The sequence below is a fragment of the Hyla sarda genome, chromosome 11 (genome assembly GCF_029499605.1).
Source record: "Hyla sarda isolate aHylSar1 chromosome 11, aHylSar1.hap1, whole genome shotgun sequence".
NCBI lineage: Eukaryota > Metazoa > Chordata > Amphibia > Anura > Hylidae > Hyla > Hyla sarda.
In genome coordinates, this window is record NC_079199.1 from 23,963,909 (window position 1) to 23,976,748 (window position 12,840).

Sequence of the window (12,840 nt, forward strand, 5' to 3'; positions counted from 1 at the left end):
CCCTTCCCGCGGACTGCCAGGGCCCTGTACGGGAGATCGCCGGGGGGGGGGGGCCCAGCGGTTGGAACCCCCGCAATCTGAAACCTTAGGATAGGGGATAGGTTTTCCAGTCCCAGAGTACTCCTTTAAGGCATTTCATTCTTCCAATTTGTTGTATGAGAGTTCAGTATTACTTGGTGTTGTATTCATCCAGCACTATGCAATGTGAATGAAGCGGATGCTGAGAATAATGGCGGACAACTGACTTACATTCACTGGTGGAGGTCCCAGGGGTCAAATCATCACAGCTGGACACATACCAATCAGCTAGTTATCCCCATTACTGTGGGTAGGGGATAACTTGTATCTTGGGACAACCAACCTCTGTAATAACTTAGGCGATTGGTGTCACATGATAGTTTTATTTTACTCTACCAGATTGTGCAAAACATTCAGTTTCAGTTGCAATAATTTTTATTTTAAAATGCCTGTGTCTAGATATTGCTTCTGCGTACTTATTATGGCGCCCCCTGGTGTTCCTTCTATTTCCAATTTGAACCTCAATCTAGTGCAATGTTTCCCAACCTGAGTGCCTCCAGCTGTTGCAAAATTACAACTTTCAGGATGCCCAGACAGCCTTTGTGTAGACTGCTGGTGGAAAAAAGCCTCTTCTAGTGCTTCAATTCATATTGTCTGGTCTGCACAATACTAGTTATCATTCACATGTGCTCAAAAGGAAAAAGGAAGACAGGGCTACTGAGTATGTGCACTGGATGCATTGGGTGGACATTCTGAGAAGGAATTAAAGGGGTATTCCAGGCCAAAACTTTTTTTTATATATCAACTGGCTCCGGAAAGTTAAACAGATTTGTAAATGACTTCTATTAAAAAATCTTAATCCTTCCAATAGTTATTAGCTTCTAAAGTTGAGTTGTTGTTTTCTGTCGAACTGCTCTCTGATGACTCACGTCCCGGGAGCTGTGCAGTTCCTATGGGGATATTCTCCCATCATGCACAGCTCCCGGGACGTGACATCATCATTGAGCAGTTAGACAGAAAACTTCAGAAGCTAATAACTATTGGAAGGATAAAGATTTTTTAATAGAAGTAATTTACAAATCTGTTTAACTTTCCGGAGACAGTTGATATATATATATATATATATATATATATATATATATATATATATATATATATAAATATATATATAAAAAAAGGTTTTGCCTGGAATATCCCTTCAAAAGAGCATAAGGGGTCACCATATCATGTATGTATCACTGAGGCATTTTTAATGACAACATTTTTTTGTTGTTTTGCCATATCTTCCAGTGTATGTTAAGTGTAGAACTATCCCTATTATACAGCATTCTGTATTTGATTCTTTCACAGCCATCAGTGCCTCAGTTGTATACTATGCCAATGTATACTATCATAAAGTAATCGCCATTTTAAGTACTACATAATGCATGATCAGAGTTATGGAATATTTTAATACATTTTAGATTTTGTTCTGTACATTTTAAAGTTCCTTCTTGATGTGTCCGACATGGAGACCTGGATTGGAGAAAAACGTCCATTGGCTAACAGTAAAGATTATGGCAAAGAAGAGTCTGCCACCCTAAACATGATGAAAAAACACAAGGTACAATATACAATTACCAATTCTAAGGAATACAGTAATTAGAAAACAAAGAGTATCTACAGCTGTGTTTCTAGCGTACCTCCAGCTGTTGCAAAACTACAACTCCCAGTATGCCCGGACAGCCAAAGGCTGTCCGGGCATGCTGAGAGTTGTAGTTTTGCAATAACTGGAGGCAAACTAGTGGGGAAAGACTGATCTACAGTGTTATAAAGCAGAACAATTCTTTTTAAATCAACTAGTGAGAGTTATACAGATTTGTAAATAACTTCTATTAGGAAATCTTAATCCTGCCAGTACTTATCAGCTGCTGTATGCTCCAGAGGAAGTTCTGTTCTTTTTGAATTTCTTTTCTGTCTGGCCACGGTGCTCTCTGCTGACACCTCTGACCAGGTTAGGAACTGTCCAGAGCAGGATCAAATCCCCATAGCAAACCTCTCCTGCTCTGGACAGTTCCTGACATGGACAGAGGTGTCAGCAGAGAGCACTGTGGTCAGACTGGGAAGAAATTCAAAAAGAAAAGAACTTCCTCTGGAGCATACAGCAGCTGATAAGTAATCAGCTGATTACTTTTTTAATAGAAGTAATTTACAAATGTGTTTAACTTTCTGGCACCAGTTGATTAAAAAAAAATAAAAAATAAAAATTTTCCCACCATAGTACCTCTTTAAATGCAGTAATATTCTTGCAATTTTATCACCAGGACTTACAGCAGGAGATTGAGCTCTACCAAGATTTGTCATCACAGTTGGTTACCACAAGGCAGAACCTGCCTTCCTTTGAATATGATGAGGTTGATGCTCCCGTGCAGAAAATGCGCTCACAAATGAAGGATCTACAGGATTGCGCAAGCATAAGGTTCAAGTATCTGTGTATCCCATCCTCCTAGCGTTCATAGCAAACACCAAAACTGGTGTTTATAATACATGTTACTACAGGGAAGGACACAACAGTAATTCCAGAAAATATCAGGTTTAATAGAGAGCAGTATATTGATGATTAAAGGGAACCTGTCACCTGTTTTTTGATGCCCAAACAGCGGGCAGCATTAAACATGTGCTGGGACCGCGTTCCCGACACTTTTATCTACTCTGAAAGACTTGGGCCTTTCAGAGAAATCATGATTAAAGTGTACCTGTCATCAACAAAAACTTTTTATATAATGTAGGTAATACCATTATATGTATATTTGTAATATACATTGGTTAAAAAATGTGTATATTTTTGGGTGAACATATGCTATCCCTGCAGCTATTACTTGTGTGTCTCTGTGATGAGTCCAAATACACGAAGTGAGGGCGGGACAAGCAGGGATCTGCTCCGTGCAGGGCCCTGGCTTGTCAATCATCCTCATGTATGAGCCCATGTCACAGAGCCTCACTGCACAGAGCCCCGCTTATCCTCAGTGTACAGAGCCCCGCTTGTCCTCAGTGTACAGAGCCCCGCTTGTCCTCAGTGTACAGAGCCCCGCTTGTCCTCAGTGTACAGAGCCCCGCTTGTCCTCAGTGTACAGAGCCCCGCTTGTCCTCAGTGTACAGAGCCCCGCTTGTCCTCAGTGTACAGAGCCCCGCTTGTCCTCAGTGTACAGAGCCCCGCTTGTCCTCAGTGTACAGAGCCCCGCTTGTCCTCAGTGTACAGAGCCCCGCTTGTCCTCAGTGTACAGAGCCCCGCTTGTCCTCAGTGTACAGAGCCCCGCTGGTCCTCAGCGTACAGAGCCCCGCTGGTCCTCAGCGTACAGAGCCCCGCTGGTCCTCAGCGTACAGAGCCCCGCTGGTCCTCAGTGTACAGAGCCCCGCTTGTCCTCAGTGTACAGAGCCCCGCTTGTCCCCAGTGTACAGAGCCCTGCTTGTCCCCAGTGTACAGAGCCCTGCTTGTCCTCAGTGTACAGAGCCCTGCTTGTCCTCAGTGTACAGAGCCCTGCTTGTACTCAGTGCACAGAGCCCTGCTTGTCCTCAGTGCACAGAGCCCTGCTTGTCCTCAGTGCACAGAGCCCTGCTTGTCCTCAGTGCACAGAGCCCTGCTTGTCCTCAGTGCACAGAGCCCTGCTTGTCCTCAGTGCACAGAGCCCTGCTTGTCCTCAGTGCCCCGCTCAGTCCTCAGTGTACAGAGCCCCGCTTGTCCTCAGTGCACAGAGCCCCGCTTGTCCTCAGTGCACAGAGCCCTGCTTGTCCTCAGTGCACAGAGCCCTGCTTGTCCTCAGTGCACAGAGCCCTGCTTGTCCTCAGTGCCCGCTCAGTCCTCAGTGTACAGAGCCTTGCTTGTCCTCAGTGCACAGAGCCCTGCTTGTCCACCTCACTTCCTGTATTTGGACTCCTCACAGAGACACACAGGCAATAGCTGCAGAGACAAAAATATACAAATATTTTTTAACCAATGTATGTTACAAATATACATATAATTTTATTACCTACATTATATAAAAAGTTTTTGTTTACAACAGGTACACTTTAAATAAATATGCCAGGACCTGGATAAGTAGCCAGTGGGGGTGGTCCCAGTGGCCGCTCTCCTCCCTGCCAACCATGAGTGACGCGTCTTTCCCAATCTGTGTACAGGGAGACATGCATCACTCAGGGTTAGTGGGGCATAGAGCAGATGCCAGGACCTGCCACAATGACTAGTTAACCAGGTTAACCAGGCGGCTTTTTTAAAGTATGATTTCTCTGAAATGCCTGAGTGTTTTAAAGTAGTTGATAGTGTTTTGGAATTGCCCCCCTGCTCCTGATGACAGGTTTCCTTTAAGAAAATTAAATACTGTACAGTGATCCCCCAACTTACAATGGCCTCAACATACAATAGTTTTAACATACAATGGTCTTTTCTGGGCCATTGTAACTTGATACCAAACTCAAAATACAATACTACGGACAGTCCAAATCTGTGAAACCTGTCAATGGCTGAAAGATCTCACCAATCAGAATGGACATTCACTGGTAAAACACCTGTATTACTGAAGTGTATACACTGACTGGTGTCAGTTAGCATCCCCTAGTGTTTAATACTCACTTTTTCCTATTTTTAGATGACATTTTGGGGCTTTAGAACCAATTACCAGGTTTTCCTAGAGTCATGGTCTCAATATACCATGGTTTCAACATACAATGGTCTTCTTGGAACCAATTAATATTGTAACTTGAGGGAGCACTGTAATCTCTAAGACTGTATTCATAAGTACAGTTTCCTGCGCATATTTGATGCACAGGATTTGAAGCTGCAGATTTGTAGCTGTGTTCAGTCATGTTGTTTACATTGAACTCTGCAGCATAAAATTTGCATCTTCAAATCCTGCCCATATTTGATGCACTGTACCTGTGAATAAACCCTAAGCAAAATAATAAAGGGACATTGACATATACAGGATCTGCTGCAGATTCGATGCTACAGATATAAATGTAACTAAATGATTGAACCTCAGCTTCAAATGTGCAGCAGATCCAGAATGTACTCTAATGGTACGGTCACACATATTATATTTTGGTGCTTATTTGCTGCTGTGTATTTTGAAGTCAATGGTCCTGAGTGTTGTGTAGGTTTCTTTGTGAGTTTCAATTCCCTACAATTTTTATTTCCACGGTATTTACTAAGGTTTGCCAAAATTTTGCACTTTTGCCTACATTTTGCTTTTTTTTTTTTACACCTGCTCTGATCTGTCTGGCTTTCCTCAGCTCAAATCCACCACATTTTCTGTGGAAACCTTAGTAAATATGTTGGGTTTTTGTAAAAATGTTGGTGGCACGCCCCCTTCCCCAAAGACAATGCCCCTTTTTTGGGGTTTCTTAGTAAAATGGAGAGTTAGTCAGGTTTTTTTTTTTTATTCTGGCGCACATTCTGGTGCAGACAGAATTTCTGGCGCACAACCCAACAAAACATGTCGGGTTCACAATAGTAAATCAGAGCCTATGTGTTGCAAAATCAGCTGCAGAAAATATGCAACAAATGTGACCCTACCTTAAAGGTTCATGCACATATTCCGGCAGGTCAGTCTTTTGTAGTGGCACATGAATAGGTGGGAAAAAATGGTTAAAAAAACGACAAAGCCTAATGTTTATGCATTGAGTGCCTATGAGGTTGTGATTGGGAGTTCTTGATTTTATTGAGTTTCCCCATTTAGAATTTCACTCATCATTTTCAGAATGATTCCCCATTGAGGATTATGCTCATTGTTTACTAATATTATTTTGTATAGATGGGGAAAACTGGAAGAAGCATTGGCTTTACATGAATACATTCGAGAATCTGGGGACCTTCAGGAATGGATTAACCAGCAAAGACAAGTAGCAAGTTCTGAGGACTATGGCAACGACTACGAGCATGTCCTGGTTAGAATAACATAATTTATTTATTTCCTTCCAACACTTCATGATTGTTGTATATTGTAGCTAAACTGATCAATTTTATAATGGTTTTATGTTTCCCTTTTTGAAAAGGAAACATAACAACATAAAACAAAATAAACAAAGGATAATAAAAGAAAACAACAGCAATAACTCACAAATTGCAGGCCCACATAACAAGTAAAGGAATAAATCATAGAGAAAAAGGAAAGGAAATATTTATTTGTGGTTGGTTGTATTATTATGCTTATTGCTGAAATTGTATAAACAATAACCAAATCAAAAAGCTCAAGGCATACTACATAAAACGTGACTTTGAAAATGCAGTTTAGTCTGCATCGTGTTATAGAGCAGGAGGAGCTGAGCAGATTCATATATAGTTTTGTGGAAAAATTTATTTTTTGTACTCACCATAAAATCTCTTTCTCGTAACCTTCATTGGGGGGGGGGGGGGGGGGGGGGGGGCGGGGGGACACAGATACTGATGGGGTATATGCTCTTGCCACTAGGAGGCGCTGACACTATGGAAAAAAAGTCGTCTCCTCCAGGGTAAGATAAACCCGCCCACTGGAAGTGAGGTAATCAGTTTTGTCACAAAGCAGTAGGAGAAGCCAACAAGAGATTTGTCCGAAGGACCCTAGAAAGGAAACTCTGATAAAAATCCCCAGAACTGAAAAAGATTATCCGAACAAGACATGAAGAAAGTGGTGGGTGCGATGTCCCCCAATGATGGCTACAAAAAAGAGATTTTATGGTGAGTACAAAAAAATCTACTTTTCTTCATTGGGGGACACAGATACTGATGGGATGCACCAAAGCAGGCCCCCAGGGTGGGAAAAACAACCACCAGAGAGAGAGAGTCAGTCAGTCCAGAGACTGAACCATAACCGCTGCTAAGCCTGCAGGCGAGGCCCTGGGCCGAGAGTCAACCTGGGCAAGGATGAGCATCTGGAAGCCCCCACAACCATGGAGGGGGGGAGGATGCCAGGGAAGAAACAGTCCTCTGCAGAGACCCAAAGACCCGATGGCCGCATAAAGGAACAAGAATTGTCGTCCCAGTCGCACACCATCCTGGAAGGCAGGAAGAAGCCAAGTCCCAGGAAACCCTGGAACTAGCCAGAGAACCATCCTGTCAGGAAAACGTAGTGGAAAGGAGAACGACAATAGAACCTCATCCAGAGAAACAACCAATACAAGAGAACCTGGAGAGAAACACCAGGGAAATCTGCGTAAACCTGGGAAGGTGGGCCAACAAGAACCGGAATGCCTTGAGAAGGGGCATCCCTGAGCTCCGTAGTGGAAGACATGGGAACTGGAGGTTACCAGGACTCAAGAAGGTCCCACACCCAAAGTGTGAGCGCAAACCCAGCCACCGCGAAAAGCACAGAGGAATGTACTTCTGAGACAAGACTAGAAATAGCGCGGTTCATTGAAACCACCCCAGGGAAAGCGGAAAGGAGCTGGGCAGGAGTGCCACGCATGGCCCAGGTTCCAGCCATCACTACAGCCCAAGAACAGGAAGGACGTTCAAGGGAGAAAGACGACCCAGGTGTCCAGGAGGGTACCCAATGCAAGAAAACTCTCTGGCACCTGAGAACACAAACTGAGCAGGCAAGGGGAAGGAAAGGGGCCTTTGACAAAATGCTCCTGCAGCACAACAACGGTCCTAACTTGGCGCGGGGGCGCACACCCGCCTGGTCCGCACAGCAGACCCGGGCGCAGAGATGAGGTGATGGTGGCGCCCGGCGCATAGTAGGAGTGCAGGTAGAGCTGCCGGGTCTGCAGCAGACCTGTTTGCATGCAGGTGGCGCCGGCACTTCCTAAGAGCACGGAGCTGCAGAAGTGAAGTGCTGGCAAATAAAAACTAGCAGAGAGCCGCTGGGAGAAACGGAGTACCTCCCCCTTAACCCCTCACTGCCTGGACCCCATGAACTGCTCGTTTGTTGGGGGGGGGGGGAGAGAAGGGGGGCATACTCACCTCAGCTGTCCCCACATACTCACCCCTCGATGTCTTCAGCCAGCATTAGGCCACGCTGCATCATATCAGGCTGCCATAGCGAGGCGAGCAGGGGCAGTGGGGGACCCGTACCCAGGGTGCAACCTCCCGTCACTGGCCGTTGGCGATAAAGGCTCTACGGCCCATGCTGTTATGTTCTGTGCCCTTTTGTCGCATGTGGGAGATAAGGTAACGCCATGCTCCTGTCGCCCATCCTAGAAAAATAGCAAATGAAAAAGAACCTAACTATACCTCCTTAACTAAAAAATAATAAAATAATAGACACGTTCTCCACGACCTGTGTCTTGCCTCCTACTGACACTATCTAAAACTCATTACCTCTCTTCCAGTTGGCGGGTATATCCTGCCAGGGAGGAGGCGACTTTTTTCAATAGTGTCAGCGCCTCCTAGTGGCAAGAGCATATACCCGTCAGTATCTGTGTCCCCCAATGAAGAGCGACCGAGAAAAGTTATTTGTCATGTAAATCTCTGCTCATTCTGTACTAAGTAGTCAAGTGGGTGGTGCTACCTAGTGATTTATAGCATTCTGCCTGCAGACTGGACTGCGTGACAGGTTCTCTTTATGTTATTCACTACATTTTGTTGGGATCTCTGTGATACATGTCTAATGAAGAACCACACATGCTATATAGCAGTGGTCTCCAACCTGCGGACCTCCAGATGTTGCAAAACTACAACTCCCAGCATGCCCGGACAGCCGTAGGCTGTCCGGGCATGCTGGGAGTTGTAGTTTTGCAACATCTGGAACTCCGCAGTTTGGAGACCATTGCTATATAGGGTTATTTGCCTTTGAAGCTCCATGACTAGTAGGAAAACACTTTACCTGCAATCCACTGTCTTCGCTTTGTCACATTACTAAACTTTGACTTTTGATATTCTGGTAATCTACAGTACAAAATATCTTCTAATTTTCTAGGGTAGATTACTCTTGTGTTTTTTTTATTTTTATTTATATTTAAGGCTGCGTTCACATCACGACTTCTCCATCCGACCTGAGTACACGATTTTTATAAGTTAAAATCGTATGAAATCGTATATAAAGTCTGATCCATTGACCTCCATTAAAAAATCGGATCCATTACACACATCCGATTTGATCCGCATCCGATTTCACACGATTTTTGTTCGGGTCTGAAATCGGGGGTTGACCACGATTTCAGACCTGAACAAAAATCGTGTGAAATCGGATGCGGATCAAATCGGATGTGTGTAATGGATTCGATTTTTTAATGGAGGTCAATGGATCCGACTTTATATACGATTTCATACGATTTTAAGTTATAAAAATCGTGCACTCAGGTCGGATGGAGAAATTGGAGAAATCGTGATGTGAATGCGGCCTAACACTTTTATCGATATTTGTAGTACAGGAACAGAAGAAAACCCGAAACGATTTTGGTAAATCTTTGTTTTTACAGCAACTCCAGGCAAAGTTTGACACCTTCCAGCACCAGATGGAAACAGCTGGCCAAAGGGTGTCTGGGTGCCAACGGCTTGCGGATAGTCTTCTTGACAGAGGACACTCTGACTCACTGCAAATTGTTCAAAAGCAAAAGGAGCTACGGTAACTGGACGTCCAAAGTATTTTTTTGGCAAAAGAGTCTAATAATTTTCTGTGAAGGCAATCAGAGACATTTCAGGTTAAGATATTTCCACGTAACCAGGAGCTTTACAGGACATTGCTGTATGCTTAACTTCAGTAGTAAAATGATGTTGATTTCTTTCATGCTTTGCTATATATGTTCGCTTTGTAGCTAGAAATTCTTAGGCTGCTTTCACACCATAAAGTTCTTCCGTTTTAAAGAGCAGTTATAATGTTCCGTTAAGAAAACCATTAAAGGGGTGTTCCAGGAAAAAAAATTTTTTATATATATCAACTGGCTCCAGAAAGTTAAACAGAAGTTTTAACCAATCATAGCCCGTTATTAATAATGGACGTTATTTTGTGACGGGAGAAAAATAGTGCATGTACCATTTTTTCTCCCGTCACAAATAACGTCCGTTATTAATAACGGGCTATGACGGGTTAAAGCAGATAATGTAAAAATCCCATAGACTTTAATGGGATTTTGTAAAGGCCGTATGGGATTTTGTACCGGCCGTTTAACAGCCGTTTTTAAAGGGGTATTCCAGGATAAAACTTTATTTTTTATTTTTATATATATATCAACTGGCTTCAGAAAGTTAAACAGATCTGTAAATTACTACTTCTATAAAAAAAATATTAATACTTTCAGTACTTATGAGCTTCTGAAGTTAAGGTTGTTCTTTTCTGTCTAAATCCTCTCTGATGACACCTGTCTCGGGAAACACCCAGTTTAGAAGAGGTTTGCTATGGGGATTTGCTTCTAAACTGGGGTTTCCCAAGACAGGTGTCATCAGAGAGGATTTAGACAGAAATGAACAACCTTAACTTCAGAAGCTCATAAGTACTGAAAGGATTAAGATTTTTTTTAATAGAAGTAATTTACAAATCTGTTTAACTTTCTGGAGCCAGTTGATATATAAGTTTCTTGGAAAACAGCTGTTAAACGGCCGTTACAAAATCCCATACGGCCTTTACAAAATTCCATTAAAGTCAATGGGATTTTTACATTATCTACTTTAACCCGTCATAGCCCGTTATTAATAACGGACGTTATTTGTGACGGGATAAAAAACGGTACATGCACTATTTTTCTCCCGTCACAAAATAACGTCCATTATTAATAACGGGCTATGATTGGTTAAAACTGATAATGTAAAAATCCCATAGACTTTAATGCGATTTTGTAACGTCCGCATGGGATTTTGTAACGTACGTTTTTAAGGGTTTTCATAACGGAACATTATAACGGCTCTTTAAAACAGAAGAACTTTATAGTGTGAAAGCAGCCGAAGGGTACGTTCCCACACGGCGTATTTTGCTGCGTATTTGGTGCTGCGTATTTTCCTACCTATTGACTTCAACAGAGAAAATAATATACGCAGCAGCAAATACGCCGTGTGGGAATGTACCCTTAGGGTGCATTCCCACGTGGCGTATTTTGCTGCGTATTTGCTGCGTATTTGGTGCTGCGTATTTTCCTACCCATTGACTTCAACAGAGAAAATAAAATACGCAGCAGCAAATACGCCGTGTGGGAATGTACCCTTAGAAGTTCACTTTGGTGCAGTTTGCATAAAAAAAAAGCTTGCATAAGAGCAGATTTCCCAGATATTCTCTTGTATCATATACATTAAAAACACGCCAAGTATGGTTCATACTGTTATGTACATTTTATATATCCTAAACCATTATTTACAAATTTAAGATGCCTCTGTTATATGGAAGGGGAAAAAACAGATGCAACAGCTGCAATAGTGCAGAGTAAACCCCTGCGTGGGACTGTTTTTCTAATCTAGCTTCTGCCTGCTCCCGTAAGGGGCGTGTTCCTCTCCCGCAACCATTTTGTCACAGCTTTTAGAGATAGTACCCCTGTGCCATTTCATCACTCCCTTGTGCCATTTCATCAGCCCCCTGTAGCATTTTAGCGGTTTGTGGGATTGTGTGGAATTTTGCGGGACACTCTGTATGCTCTCGCCCACAAAAACATCATTACCGCGCACAAGTTTTGTAATGGGTTCTGCGGGACCCACTGGATCCCAGTACCAATTCAGGCCTTATCAGGATTTATCACAGTGGTCTCCAACCTGCGGACCTCCAGATGTTGCAAAACTACAACTCCCAGCATGCCCGGACAGCCGTTGGCTGTCCGGGCATGCTGGGAGTTGTAGTTTTGCAATACCTGGAGGTCCGCAGGTTGAAGACCACTGATCTATCAGATCCCCAGTATGTTTTTATTAGTAGCTCCTCTTAAAGGGGTTGTGCGCTGCCCTAACTTTCGGAGCTCCGCTCACAGCGTCCGGAAGTCCATTACTCCGAACGCTGTGTGCGGGCTTCCGTGTTTGCGGCCGCCGGGCGTGACGTCACGCCCGGCCCCTCGTGACGCCTCGCCCGCCCCCTCGTGACGTCGAGGTCGCGCTCCCTTCCCATAGACTTTTGTTGAGGGGGCAGGCGAGACGTCACAAGGGGGCGGGCGAGAAGTCGCGAGGGGCCGGCTGTGACGTCACGCCCGGCGGCCGCGAACACGGAAGCCCGCACACAGCGTTCGGAGTAATGAACTTCCGGACGCTGTGAGCGGAGCTCCGAAAGTCAGGGCAGCGTACAACCCCTTTAAATCTTTAAAATCAAAGACATCCCCTAGGCAGCTGTATTCGATAGGGTTGATGGTGTTGAATAGAGATGAGCGAACTTACAGTAAATTTGATTTGTCACGAACTTCTCGGCTCGGCAGTTGATGACTTTTCCTGCATAAATTAGTTCCGCTTTCCGGTGCTCCCGTGGGCTGGAAAAGGTGGATACAGTCCTAGGAGACTCTTTCCTGGGACTGTATCCACCTTTTACAGCCCACCGGAGCACCTGAAAGCTGAACTAATTAATGCAGGATAAGTCATCAACTTCCGAGCCGAGACGTTCGTGACAAATCGAATTTACTGTAAGTTCGCTCATCTCTAGTGTTGAACCATTGATTGGGTTTTCCAGCTGGCATCAAAATACAGTTCCTATTGACATCGCTGGCACAGTTGCTTTTTGTTGCATGGATAAGACCTCTTGTACAGAGTTGTGCATATAGGCATCAGAATAAGGTGATAGGTACAACAGAATACTCTGTCAAGGGGCTACGTGGCAGCTTTGTCTCCCTTTTCTCTTCATATAAATAAGATCATCTATTTTGGAGAGAAATATGTTCTTTTGCCAAGTTCAGTGGCTGCAGGACAGCTGTCTGTGGTTTATCATTTCACACGTTAGGTGAGTCCAACTTTTTTTTGCTAATCCTCCCTGCCCCGCT

At 43.9% G+C, this 12,840-nt stretch overlaps 1 protein-coding gene across 8 annotated transcripts in view; it reads left to right on the plus strand.

Moving 5' to 3' along the window:
• SPTBN5 (spectrin beta, non-erythrocytic 5) overlaps positions 1-12,840 on the plus strand; it is a 278,824-nt gene that overhangs the window by 92,523 nt on the left and 173,461 nt on the right. For all 8 annotated transcript variants that reach the window (XR_008848753.1, XM_056545854.1, XM_056545855.1 and 5 more), the window contains 4 exons: positions 1,505-1,621; positions 2,322-2,476; positions 5,805-5,937; positions 9,388-9,533. Coding sequence is in view for 7 of the 8 variants with exons in the window: in XM_056545854.1 (XP_056401829.1) it covers positions 1,505-1,621; positions 2,322-2,476; positions 5,805-5,937; positions 9,388-9,533 (551 nt within the window). In the remaining variant the exon portion in view is untranslated. The remainder of the gene's footprint in view (positions 1-1,504; positions 1,622-2,321; positions 2,477-5,804; positions 5,938-9,387; positions 9,534-12,840) is intronic.